The sequence below is a fragment of the Eucyclogobius newberryi genome, unplaced genomic scaffold, assembly GCF_026437365.1.
Source record: "Eucyclogobius newberryi isolate DKJ021-1_F unplaced genomic scaffold, fEucNew1.0.hap1 SCAF_7, whole genome shotgun sequence".
NCBI classification, from domain to species: Eukaryota; Metazoa; Chordata; class Actinopteri; order Gobiiformes; family Gobiidae; genus Eucyclogobius; species Eucyclogobius newberryi.
In genome coordinates, this window is record NW_027316389.1 from 29,996,020 (window position 1) to 30,012,255 (window position 16,236).

The window sequence follows — 16,236 nt, forward strand, 5'->3', positions numbered from 1 at the left end:
TCACTCTCAACACTCACTCTCAACACTCACTCTCAACACTCACTCTCACACTCACTCTAACATTCACTCTCACATTCACTCACTCTCACATTCACTCTCACATTTACTCTCACATTTACTCACTCTCACATTCACTCACTCTCACATTCACTCACTCTCACATTCACTCTCACATTCACTCTCACATTCACTCACTCTCACATTCACTCTCACATTCACTCTCACATTCACTCACTCTCACATTCACTCACTCTCACATTCACTCACTCTCACATTCACTCACTCACATTCACTCTCACATTCACTCACTCTCACATTTACTCTCACATTCACTCACTCTCACATTCACTCTCACATTCACTCACTCTCACATTCACTCACTCTCACATTCACTCACTCTCACATTCATTCACTCTCACATTCACTCACTCTCACATTCATTCACTCTCACATTCACTCTCACACTCACTCTCACACTCACTCTCACATTCACTCTCACATTCACTCTCACATTCACTCTCACATTCACTCTCACACTCACTCTCACACTCACTCTCAACATTCACTCTCAACATTCACACTCACTCTCACACTCACTCTAACACTCACTCTAACATTCACTCACTCTCACATTCACTCTCACATTCACTCACACTCACGCTCACATTCACTCACTCTAACATTCACTCACTCTAACATTCACTCACTCTCACATTCACTCTCACATTCACTCACTCTCACATTCACTCACACTCACGCTCACATTCACTCACTCTAACATTCACTCACTCTAACATTCACTCACTCTCACATTCACTCTCACATTCACTCTCACATTCACTCTCACATTTACTCTCACATTCACTCTCACATTCACTCTGACATTCACTCACTCTCACATTCACTCACTCTCACATTCACTCACTCTCACATTCAATCTCACACTCACATTCACTCTCACATTCACTCTCAACATTCACTCTCACATTCACTCTCACATTCACTCTCACACTCACTCTCACACTCACTCTCATGTTCAATCTCACATTCACTCTCACATTCACTCTCACACTCACTCTCACATTCACTCTCACATTCACTCTCACATTCACTCTCACATTCACTCTCACATTCACTCTCAACATTCACTCTCAACATTCACTCTCAACATTCACTCTCAACATTCACTCTCACATTCACTCACTCTCACATTCACTCTCACACTCACTCTCACATTCACTCTCACACTCACTCACTCTAACATTCACTCACTCTAACATTCACTCACTCTAACATTCACTCTCACATTCACTCTCACATTCACTCTCACATTCACTCTAACACTCACTCACATTCACTCACTTTCACATTCACTCACTCTCACATTCACTCTCACATTCACTCACACTCACTCTCACACTCACTCTCACATTCACTCACTCTCACATTCACTCACTTTCACATTCACTCACTCTCACATTCACTCTCACATTCACTCTCACACTCACTCTCACACTCACTCTCACATTTACTCTCACATTTACTCACTCTCACATTCACTCACTCTCACATTCACTCACTCTCACATTCACTCTCACACTCACTCTCACATTCACTCACTCTCACATTCACTCTCACATTCACTCTCACTCTCACATTCACTCTCACATTCACTCTCACATTCACTCTCACATTCACTCTCACATTCACTCTCACATTCACTCTCACTCTTACATTCACTCACTCTCACATTCACTCACTCTCACATTCACTCACTCTCACATTCACTCACTCACATTCACTCACTCTCACATTCACTCACTCTCACATTCACTCACTCTCACATTCACTCACATTCACTCACTCTCACATTTACTCTCACATTCACTCTCACATTCACTCACTCTCACATTCACTCACTCTCACATTCACTCACTCTCACATTCACTCACTCTCACATTCACTCACTCTCACATTCACTCACTCTCACATTTACTCACTCTCACATTCACTCACTCTCACATTCACTCACTCTCACATTCACTCACTCTCACATTCACTCACTCTCACATTCACTCTCACATTCACTCACTCTCACATTCACTCTCACATTTACTCTCACATTTACTCTCACATTCACTCTCACATTTACTCTCACATTCACTCACTCTCACATTCACTCTCACATTCACTCACTCTCACATTCACTCACTCTCACATTCACTCACTCTCACATTCACTCACTCTCACATTCACTCACTCTCACATTTACTCACACTCACATTCACTCACACTCACATTCACTCTCACATTCACTCACTCTCACATTCACTCTCACATTCACTCACTCTCACATTTACTCTCACATTTACTCTCACATTCACTCACTCTCACATTCACTCTCACATTCACTCACTCTCACATTCACTCACTCTCACATTTACTCTCACATTTACTCTCACATTCACTCACTCTCACATTCACTCACTCTCACATTCACTCACTCTCACATTCACTCTCACATTCACTCTCACATTTACTCTCACATTCACTCTCACATTCACTCTCACATTCACTCTCACATTTACTCTCACATTCACTCACTCACTCTCACATTCACTCTCACATTCACTCTCACATTCACTCTCACATTCACTCTCACATTCACTCTCACACTCACTCTCACATTCACTCTCACATTCACTCACTCTCACATTCACTCACTCTCACATTCACTCTCACATTCACTCACTCTCACATTCACTCACACTCACGCTCACATTCACTCACTCTAACATTCACTCACTCTAACATTCACTCACTCTAACATTCACTCACTCTCACATTCACTCTCACATTCACTCTCACATTCACTCTCACATTCACTCTCACATTTACTCTCACATTCACTCTCAACATTCACTCTCACGTTCACACTCACATTCACTCTCACATTCACTCTCACACTCACTCTCACACTCACTCTCACATTCACTCTCAACATTCACTCTCAACATTCACTCTCAACATTCACTCTCAACATTCACTCTCACATTCACTCTCACACTCACTCTAACATTCACTCTCACATTCACTCTCACACTCACTCTCACACTCACTCTCATGTTCACTCTCACATTCACTCTCACATTCACTCTCACACTCACTCTCACATTCACTCTCACATTCACTCTCACATTCACTCTCAACATTCACTCTCAACATTCACTCTCAACATTCACTCTCAACATTCACTCTCACATTCACTCACTCTCACATTCACTCACTCTCACATTCACTCTCACTCTCACACTCACTCTCACATTTACTCTCACATTCACTCTCACATTCACTCACTCTCACATTCACTCACTCTCACATTCACATTCACTCTCACATTCACATTCACTCTCACATTCACTCAACATTCACTCTCACATTCACTCTCACACTCACTCTCACATTCACTCTCACATTCACTCTAACATTCACTCTCAACATTCACTCTCTCAACATTCACTCTCAACATTCACTCTCAACATTCACTCTCAACATTCACTCTCAACATTCACTCTCAACATTCACTCTCAACACTCACACTCACTCTCACACTCACTCTCACACTCACTCTCACATTCACTCACTCTCACATTCACTCTCACACTCACTCTCACACTCACTCTCACACTCACCCTCACATTCACTCACTCTCACATTCACTCTCACATTCACTCTCACATTCACTCTCACTCTCACATTCACTCTCACATTCACTCTCACATTCACTCACTCTCACATTCACTCACACTCACGCTCACATTCACTCACACTCACGCTCACATTCACTCACTCTAACATTCACTCACTCTAACATTCACTCACTCTCACATTCACTCTCACATTCACTCTCACATTCACTCTCACATTTACTCTCACATTCACTCTCACATTCACTCTGACATTCACTCACTCTCACATTCACTCACTCTCACATTCACTCACTCTCACATTCACTCACTCTCACATTCACTCTCACACTCACATTCACTCTCAACATTCACTCTCACATTCACTCTCAACATTCACTCTCACATTCACTCTCACACTCACATTCACTCTCACATTCACTCTCACACTCACTCTCAACATTCACTCTCAACATTCACTCTCACATTCACTCTCACATTCACTCTCACACTCACTCTAACATTCACTCTCACATTCACTCTCACATTCACTCTCACACTCACTCTCACACTCACTCTCATGTTCACTCTCACATTCACTCTCACATTCACTCTCACACTCACTCTCACACTCACTCTCATATTCACTCTCACATTCACTCTCAACATTCACTCTCAACATTCACTCTCAACATTCACTCTCAACATTCACTCTCACATTCACTCACTCTCACATTCACTCTCACACTCACTCTCACACTCACTCTCACATTCACTCTCACACTCACTCTCACATTTACTCTCACATTCACTCACTCTAACATTCACTCACTCTAACATTCACTCTCACATTCACTCTCACATTCACTCTCACTCTTACATTCACTCACTCTCACATTCACTCACTCTCACATTCACTCACTCTCACATTCACTCACTCTCACATTCACTCACTCTCACATTCACTCACTCTCACATTCACTCACTCACATTCACTCACTCTCACATTCACTCTCACATTCACTCACTCTCACATTCACTCTCACATTTACTCTCACATTCACTCTCACATTTACTCTCACATTCACTCACTCTCACATTCACTCTCACATTCACTCACTCTCACATTCACTCACTCTCACATTCACTCACTCTCACATTCACTCACTCTCACATTCACTCACTCTCACATTCACTCACTCTCACATTTACTCACACTCACATTCACTCACACTCACATTCACTCTCACATTCACTCACTCTCACATTCACTCACTCTCACATTTACTCTCACATTTACTCTCACATTCACTCACTCTCACATTCACTCTCACATTCACTCACTCTCACATTCACTTACTCTCACATTCACTCACTCTCACATTCACTCACTCTCACATTCACTCACTCTCACATTCACTCTCACATTCACTCTCACATTTACTCTCACATTCACTCTCACATTCACTCTCACATTCACTCTCACATTCACTCTCACATTTACTCTCACATTTACTCTCACATTCACTCACTCTCACATTCACTCACACTCACATTCACTCTCACATTTACTCTCACATTCACTCTCACATTCACTCACTCTCACATTTACTCTCACATTTACTCTCACATTCACTCACTCTCTCATTCACTCTCACATTCACTCACTCTCACATTCACTCACTCTCACATTCACTCACTCTCACATTCACTCACTCTCACATTCACTCTCACATTCACTCTCACATTCACTCTCACATTTACTCTCACATTCACTCTCACATTCACTCTCACATTCACTCTCACATTCACTCTCACATTTACTCTCACATTCACTCACTCTCACATTCACTCACTCTCACATTCACTCACTCTCACATTCACTCACACTCAAATTCACTCTCACATTTACTCTCACATTCACTCTCACATTCACTCTCACATTCACTCTCACATTCACTCTCACATTCACTCTCACACTCACTCTCACACTCACTCTCACATTCACTCACTCTCACATTCACTCACTCTCACATTCACTCACTCTCACATTCACTCACTCTCACATTCACTCACTCTCACATTCACTCACACTCACGCTCACATTCACTCACTCTAACATTCACTCACTCTAACATTCACTCACTCTCACATTCACTCTCACATTCACTCTCACATTCACTCTCACATTTACTCTCACATTCACTCTCACATTCACTCTGACATTCACTCACTCTCACATTCACTCACTCTCACATTCACTCACTCTCACATTCACTCTCACACTCACATTCACTCTCACATTCACTCTCAACATTCACTCTCACATTCACTCTCACACTCACATTCACTCACACTCACTCTCACACTCACTCTCACATTCACTCTCAACATTCACTCTCAACATTCACTCTCAACATTCACTCTCACATTCACACTCACATTCACTCTCACACTCACTCTCACACTCACTCTCACATTCACTCTCAACATTCACTCTCAACATTCACTCTCAACATTCACTCTCACATTCACTCTCACATTCACTCTCACACTCACTCTAACATTCACTCTCACATTCACTCTCACACTCACTCTCACACTCTCACATTCACTCTCACACTCACATTCACTCTCACATTCACTCTCAACATTCACTCTCACATTCACTCTCACACTCACATTCACTCTCACACTCACTCTCACACTCACTCTCACATTCACTCTCAACATTCACTCTCAACATTCACTCTCAACATTCACTCTCACATTCACTCTCACACTCACACTCACTCTCACATTCACTCTCACACTCACTCTCACATTTACTCTCACATTCACTCACTCTAACATTCACTCACTCTAACATTCACTCTCACATTCACTCTCACACTCGCTCACATTCACTCACTTTCACATTCACTCACTCTCACATTCACTCTCACACTCACTCTCACATTCACTCTCACATTCACTCTCACATTTACTCTCACATTCACTCTCACATTCACTCTCACATTCACTCACTCTCACATTCACTCACACTCACATTCACTCTCACATTCACTCTCACATTCACTCTCAACATTCACTCTCACATTCACTCTCACACTCACTCTCACATTCACTCTCACATTCACTCTAACATTCACTCTCAACATTCACTCTCACATTCACTCTCAACATTCACTCTCAACATTCACTCTCAACATTCACTCTCAACATTCACTCTCAACACTCACACTCACTCTCACACTCACTCTCACATTCACTCACTCTCACATTCACTCTCACACTCACTCTCACACTCACTCTCACATTTACTCTCACATTTACTCACTCTCACATTCACTCACTCTCACATTCACTCTCACACTCACTCTCACATTCACTCACTCTCACATTCACTCTCACATTCACTCTCACTCTCACTCTCACATTCACTCTCACATTCACTCTCACATTCACTCTCACATTCACTCACTCTCACATTCACTCACGCTCACATTCACTCACTCTAACATTCACTCACTCTCACATTCACTCTCACATTCACTCTCACATTCACTCTCACATTCACTCTCACATTCACTCTCACATTTACTCTCACATTCACTCTCACATTCACTCTGACATTCACTCACTCTCACATTCACTCACTCTCACATTCACTCACTCTCACATTCACTCTCACTCACATTCACTCTCACATTCACTCTCAACATTCACTCTCACATTCACTCTCAACATTCACTCTCACATTCACTCTCACACTCACATTCACTCTCACATTCACTCTCACACTCACTCTCACATTCACTCTCAACATTCACTCTCAACATTCACTCTCACATTCACTCTCACATTCACTCTCACACTCACTCTCACATTCACTCTCACATTCACTCTCACACTCACTCTCACACTCACTCTCATGTTCACTCTCATGTTCACTCTCACATTCACTCTCACATTCACTCTCACACTCACTCTCACACTCACTCTCACATTCACTCTCAACATTCACTCTCAACATTCACTCTCAACATTCACTCTCAACATTCACTCTCAACATTCACTCTCACATTCACTCACTCTCACATTCACTCTCACACTCACTCTCACATTCACTCTCACTCACTCTCACATTTACTCTCACATTCACTCACTCTAACATTCACTCACTCTAACATTCACTCTCACATTCACTCTCACATTCACTCTCACACTCACTCACATTCACTCACTTTCACATTCACTCACTCTCACATTCACTCTCACACTCACTCTCACATTCACTCTCACATTCACTCTCACATTTACTCTCACATTCACTCTCACATTCACTCTCACATTCACTCACTCTCACATTCACATTCACTCTCACATTCACATTCACTCTCACATTCACTCTCAACATTCACTCTCACATTCACTCTCACACTCACTCTCACATTCACTCTCACATTCACTCTAACATTCACTCTCAACATTCACTCTCAACATTCACTCTCAACATTCACTCTCAACACTCACACTCACTCTCACACTCACTCTCACACTCACTCTCACACTCACTCTCACATTCACTCACTCTCACATTCACTCTCACACTCACTCTCACACTCACTCTCACACTCACTCTCACATTTACTCTCACATTTACTCACTCTCACATTCACTCACTCTCACATTCACTCTCACACTCACTCTCACATTCACTCACTCTCACATTCACTCTCACATTCACTCTCACATTCACTCTCACTCTCACATTCACTCTCACATTCACTCTCACATTCACTCTCACATTCACTCACTCTCACATTCACTCACTCTCACATTCACTCACTCTCACATTCACTCACTCACATTCACTCACTCACATTCACTCACTCTCACATTCACTCACTCTCACATTCACTCACTCTCACATTCACTCACTCTCACATTTACTCTCACATTTACTCTCACATTCACTCTCACATTTACTCTCACATTCACTCACTCTCACATTCACTCACTCTCACATTCACTCACCCTCACATTCACTCACTCTCACATTTACTCACTCTCACATTTACTCACTCTCACATTCACTCACTCTCACATTCACTCACTCTCACATTCACTCTCACATTTACTCTCACATTCACTCTCACATTTACTCTCACATTCACTCACTCTCACATTCACTCTCACATTCACTCACTCTCACATTCACTCACTCTCACTTTCACTCACTCTCACATTCACTCACTCTCACATTCACTCACTCTCACATTCACTCACTCTCACATTCACTCACTCTCACATTTATTCACTCTCACATTCACTCACACTCACATTCACTCTCACATTCACTCACTCTCACATTCACTCTCACATTCACTCACTCTCACATTTACTCTCACATTTACTCTCACATTTACTCTCACATTCACTCACTCTCACATTTACTCTCACATTCACTCACTCTCACATTTACTCACTCTCACATTCACTCACTCTCACATTTACTCTCACATTTACTCTCACATTCACTCACTCTCACATTCACTCACTCTCACATTCACTCTCACATTCACTCTCACATTCACTCTCACTTTCACTCTCACATTCACTCTCACATTCACTCTCACATTCACTCTCACATTTACTCTCACATTCACTCACTCTCACATTCACTTACTCTCACATTCACTCTCACATTTACTCTCACATTCACTCTCACATTCACTCTCACATTCACTCTCACACTCACTCTCACACTCACTCTCACATTCACTCACTCTCACATTCACTCACACATTCACTCACTCTCACATTCACTCACTCTCACATTCACTCACTCTCACATTCACTCACTCCCTCATTCACTCTCACATTTACTCTCACATTCACTCACTCTCACATTTACTCTCACATTCACTCTCACATTCACTCACTCTCACATTCACTCACTCTCACATTTACTCTCACATTTACTCTCACATTCACTCACTCTCACATTCACTCACTCTCACATTCACTCTCACATTCACTCTCACATTCACTCTCACATTCACTCTCACATTTACTCTCACATTCACTCACTCTCACATTCACTCTCACATTCACTCTCACATTCACTCTCACACTCACTCTCACACTCACTCTCACATTCACTCTCACATTCACTCTCAACATTCACTCTCAACATTCACTCTCAACATTCACTCTCACATTCACTCACTCACTCACTCACTCTCACATTCACTCTCACATTCACTCTCACATTCACTCTCACACTAACTCTCACATTCACTCTCACACTCACTCTCACACTCACTCTCACATTCACTCTCAACATTCACTCTCACTCTCACACTCACTCTCACATTCACTCTAACTTTCACTCTCACATTCACTCACATTCACTCTCACACTCACTCTCACACTCACTCTCACACTCACTCTCACATTCACTCTCACATTCACTCTAACATTCACTCTCAACATTCACTCTCACACTCACTCTCACACTCACTCTCACACTCACTCTAACACTCATTCTAACATTCACTCACTCTCACATTCACTCTAACATTCACTCACTCTCACATTCACTCACTCTAACATTCACTCACTCTCACATTCACTCTCACTCTCACACTCACTCACATTCACTCACACTCACTCTCACATTCACTCTCACATTCACTCACACTCACTCACATTCACTCACTCTCACACTCACTCTCACATTCACTCTCACATTCACTCTCACATTCACTCTCACATTCACTCACTCTCACATTCACTCACTCTCACATTCACTCACTCTCACATTCACTCACACTCACATTCACTCACTCTCACATTCACTCTCACTCTCACTCTCACATTCACTCTCAACATTCACTCTAACATTCACTCTCAACATTCACTCTCACACTCACATTCACTCTCACATTCACTCTCAACATTCACTCTCACATTCACTCTCAACATTCACTCTCACACTCACTCTCACATTCACTCTCACATTCACTCTCAACATTCACTCTCAACATTCACTCTCACATTCACTCTCACATTCACTCTCACATTCACTCTCACATTCACTCTCACACTCACTCTCACATTCACTCACTCTCACATTCACTCACTCTCACATTCACTCTCAACATTCACTCTAACATTCACTCTAACATTCACTCTCAACATTCACTCTCACATTCACTCTCACATTCACTCTAACATTCACTCTCAACATTCACTCTCACACTCACTCTCACACTCACTCTCACACTCACTCTAACACTCATTCTAACATTCACTCACTCTCACATTCACTCACTCTAACATTCACTCACTCTCACATTCACTCTCACTCTCACACTCACTCACATTCACTCACACTCACTCTCACATTCACTCTCACATTCACTCACACTCACTCACATTCACTCACTCTCACACTCACTCTCACATTCACTCTCACATTCACTCTCACATTCACTCTCACATTCACTCACTCTCACATTCACTCACTCTCACATTCACTCACTCTCACATTCACTCACTCTCACATTCACTCACTCTCACATTCACTCTCACATTCACTCACTCTCACATTCACTCACTCACTCTCACATTCACTCTCACATTCACTCACACTCACTCTCACATTCACTCACACTCACTCTCACATTCACCCTCACATTCACTCACTCTAACATTCACTCACTCTCACATTCACTCACTCTAACATTCACTCACTCTCACATTCACTCTCACTCTCACACTCACTCACATTCACTCACTCTCACACTCACTCTCACATTCACTCTCACATTCACTCTCACATTCACTCTCACACTCACTCACATTCACTCACACTCACTCTCACACTCACTCTCACATTCACTCTCACATTCACTCTCACATTCACTCTCACATTCACTCACTCTCACATTCACTCACTCTCACATTCACTCACTCTCACATTCACTCACTCTCACATTCACTCACTCTCACATTCACTCACACTCACATTCACTCACACTCACATTCACTCACACTCACATTCACTCTCACATTCACTCACACTCACATTCACTCACTCTCACATTCACTCTCACTCTCACTCTCAACATTCACTCTCAACATTCACTCTCACACTCACATTCACTCTCACATTCACTCTCACACTCACATTCACTCTCACATTCACTCTCAACATTCACTCACACATTCACTCTCAACATTCACTCTCACATTCACTCTCACACTCACTCTCACATTCACTCTCACATTCACTCTCAACATTCACTCTCAACATTCACTCTCACATTCACTCTCACATTCACTCTCACATTCACTCTAACATTCACTCTCACATTCACTCTCACATTCACTCTCACACTCACTCTCACATTCACTCACTCTCACATTCACTCACTCTCACATTCACTCACTCTCACTCACTCTCACATTCACTCACTCTCACATTCACTCACTCTCACATTCACTCACTCTCACATTCACTCACTCTCACATTCACTCACTCTCACATTCACTCACTCTCACATTCACTCACTCTCACATTCACTCTCACATTCACTCACTCTCACATTCACTCTCACATTCACTCACTCTCACATTCACTCACTCACTCTCACATTCACTCATTCACTCTCACATTCACTCTCACACTCACTCTCACATTCACTCACACTCACTCTCACATTCACTCTCACATTCACTCACTCTCACATTCACTCACTCTCACATTCACTCACTCTCACATTCACGCTCACATTCACGCTCACATTCACGCTCACATTCACGCTCACATTCACGCTCACATTCACGCTCACATTCACGCTCACATTCACTCACGCTCACATTCACTCACGCTCACATTCACTCACTCTCACACTCACTCACTCTCACACTCACTCACTCTCACATTCACTCACTCTCACACTCACTCACTCTCACACTCACTCTCACACTCACTCTCACATTCACTCTCACACTCACTCTCACGCTCACTCTCACGCTCACTCTCACGTTCACTCTCACGTTCACTCTCACGCTCACTCTCACATTCACTCTCACGCTCACTCTCACATTCACTCACACATTCACTCTCACATTCACTCACACATTCACTCTCACATTTTTAGAGTTGCCAATCTTTGCCTAACACATGCATGTGTCGTAGCAGTTATTTTGGCTGCTTGCAAGGACGCAATTAAAGGTTGAATAGAGGATCTTTTGCCGATTTGAGAACTCAAGTGACTGTCCCTTTTTAAAAAAAAAAAAAAAGCATGCGCACACTCACCTCCACCCTCCTGTTCTTGCAGAGGGCGCTTGCTATCAAACCTTGTGCATGAGCACACAACAGCCCTGCTGCTACACGTGCGTTTGTTTATTAGCACGATGGATCGCATCGCCATTTTTGTACTGTACACTGAAGGAACTTGCTGCTAGCTTTGCTAAACACACTCCGGCATATCAACCACACATGCGCAGCCAGGGGAACGTGCTGATATCCTGGGAACGAGGCTGCAGGTGTGCTGTAGGACACAGGGAATGATTGACATGTGGGAGAACTACTCTGCTGTCCACACTACAAGGAAATGAGACTCTGGTCGCAAAAAGCCTCTATTCAACCTTTAAGCATAGACTACTTATGTTAGGACAACAAGGTTTTAAACTTGTTTTCAATGTGCATAAATCGCCTTTTTTTTTTCAGGAAGTTCGCCTTATTGACTATGAGAAGATGGTGGATGCTAATGGCTTCCGAATTGTGGCTTTTGGTCAGTGGGCTGGAGTTGCAGGTATAGAAAATCCGGTGTTTCCTGGATGAGCTAACTATAATCAGGGGTTAAAGTGGGCCAGAACGGTCTATAAATGTGTTTCTTTGAGTGATTGAAAAAAATAAAAATTAAATGGTGATCCAAGCAGAGGCTTGGCGTACAGGCTCCAAGCAGCAAATTTAACAGCAGCAAACAGTCTGAGGCATGTGCAATAGCCCTATTAAAGAGCTGAGGTGGAAATGAGACCAGAATTTGGGACGGGCCCAGATTTCTCTGCTCTGTCTTGTCGGGTCGAGCCAAGTTTGGGTCATGGGTCTGAATAGGGATGCATACCTAAACCCACATTCAGGTTCAGGTCCGGATTCGAATCCAGAGGTTTAGGTTCAGGACCTAATGAGTCCGGATCTGAACCCATGCCATATTTGCATAATGTTATTACAGCATAACACAAGCAACTTGGCTAAATTAAGTTGAAGACACTTGAACAAGGACGACTATCAAACACAAGGCTTAACTGTAGAGTGAAAACTGTTACAACTTACAAATCACAAGCTACTAGCTAGCTGCTAAACTTTATAGCTTAACTAACAGTTAACACACATTCATGTGTTTCACTTGATGAACAACTTCTTAACAAAAGCATGTGGAGTATTGTTGACAGTCAGTCTGGGTCAAGGGTCAAAGCAGCTGTTTCATCTGATACAATGTTTTGCCTTTAGACACATTTCCACTCTTTAATGTTGCAGATCCAGTGGGATCAAAAGTTGGGTAAAAACCTTCAAACAGACAAAACACCAGTAATAATACTGTATACTGCAATAATTAAGTAACTGTAAATAACAGAGTTACAAAAACTAGCATAAAAGTCAACTAGAACATCAACAAAGCATCAACTTAGCAGTATCAAAAGTAGAATATGAAAATATTTTACACAACACATCAAAATAATACATTATATTAGCAGCATTAAACACCAGACCATATTTAACAACTGTAGAATACAAATACAAAATACTATTACAAAATATAAACTCCAATTAATGAATGCAGCAATTAATCAATATTACTTTGACTCAGTATTTACTTCACACCACAACATAACACAGTTATTTCATTCATATTTACACAAAGACCCAGACAAGACCACGCTGACCCCGCCCCTTTAACCGGCAGCACGTTAACGATCACAACATTGCACGTGGCGGCCACAGTTTTTAAAACTGTTCAGATAAAGCCAGCGATCTTACCAGCTGCCGCTTCAATGTCCACATGTGGATACACGGTTCAGCGCAGCTCCACACGTACGAGGCGCTCCTGTCTCTCACACGTACGAGGAGGTACGAGGAGGTACGAGGCGCTCCTGTCTCTCACACGTACGAGGCGCTCCTGTCTCTCACACGTACGAGGAGGTACGAGGAGGTACGAGGCGCTCCTGTCTCTCACACGTACGAGGAGGTACGAGGAGGTACGAGGCGCTCCTGTCTCTCACACGTACGAGGCGCTCCTGTCTCTCACACGTACGAGGAGGTACGAGGAGGTACGAGGCGCTCCTGTCTCTCACACGTACGAGGCGCTCCTGTCTCTCACACGTACGAGGCGCTCCTGTCTCTCACACGTACGAGGCGCTCCTGTCTCTCACACGTACGAGGCGCTCCTGTCTCTCACACGTACGAGGCGCTCCTGTCTCTCACACGTACGAGGCGCTTCTGTCTCTCACATCTTAACTAATTTCCTCGGCTTCAACTTCGGGGAAGACGCGTGCGTCACTAATTAGGGTCAGTGTGCGCCATTGATAGCGACGCATGGCAGTGTTTACGTGTTTTCCAGCGCGAATTTCGCGATCTATGGAAGGTTTAAGATGGTCTGGATTCTAGAACAAAAAGGATATAGTATGCGAGTGCTAGATTTTGTATGAGTCCAGAACCAAATCACCAGGGTTTCGTTTTTTTTTTGTACCTTAACCGAAACGTTTTTACAAGTCCGGTCCGGTCCGGTCCAGTCCAGTCCAGTCCAGTCCGTCGTATCGGTACGCATCCCTAGGTCTGAAGCCACGCTGCACAGCTCTGTTTCTCCACTTCTGCTCACACACTCTCTCCAATAGACAGCTGCCAGAGCGCAGAGCTGAGCACAGCCACCACCCTGTTCTTTTCAGGGTACGCTAAATAAGCAAGTAAACAAGTAAGTTGTGAGGAGAGAAGACGCATGGACAAAGGTGTTCTGTTTAGATTATATTTCCTTGGAGCGTCTGTCCACAAACCAGGCTGCGGGCTCAGTCACCTAACATCAGGCTTTTGATTTATACACGGAGCAACTCGCTACATGCATGCAAGACTGCAATGTCAATTTATTTAACCGTCAGCTGCAGTCAAGACATGAGCAGTATTTGTGTCTTTAGCAGCTGTATTGTCTAATACAGCCACAAATGTATATTGCACCTTCTGCCGCTCTTACAGCGCGCTACAGTGCACTGCCGGAGGGAGAAGAGACGGGGAAGAGAGGGCCAAACCTGCTTAATACTCCATATGTCCTTCCCAAAGTAGCTTATTGTCAGTCCAAACTTCTGAATGTTATTATTTTTTATGTTTTTATTATTTACTTCTGTACCTACCTTGTGTTGCAACACTGCAATTTCCCCATTGTGGGACAAATAAAGGCTTATCTTATCTTATATTGAACACTAAAGCCGAGTCTGAATCTCATAGGCCTAATAACAGACATCACGACTAATGTGCTGTAAA

The 16,236-nt window shown here is 42.9% G+C and overlaps 1 protein-coding gene across 3 annotated transcripts in view; it reads left to right on the top strand.

Annotated features, from left to right (window-relative positions):
- aass (aminoadipate-semialdehyde synthase) overlaps nucleotides 1-16,236 on the top strand; it is a 64,956-nt gene that overhangs the window by 14,795 nt on the left and 33,925 nt on the right. For all 3 annotated transcript variants that reach the window (XM_072434921.1, XM_072434918.1, XM_072434920.1), the window contains exon 4: nucleotides 13,435-13,519. In XM_072434921.1, coding sequence (XP_072291022.1) covers nucleotides 13,435-13,519 — 85 coding nt within the window. The remainder of the gene's footprint in view (nucleotides 1-13,434; nucleotides 13,520-16,236) is intronic.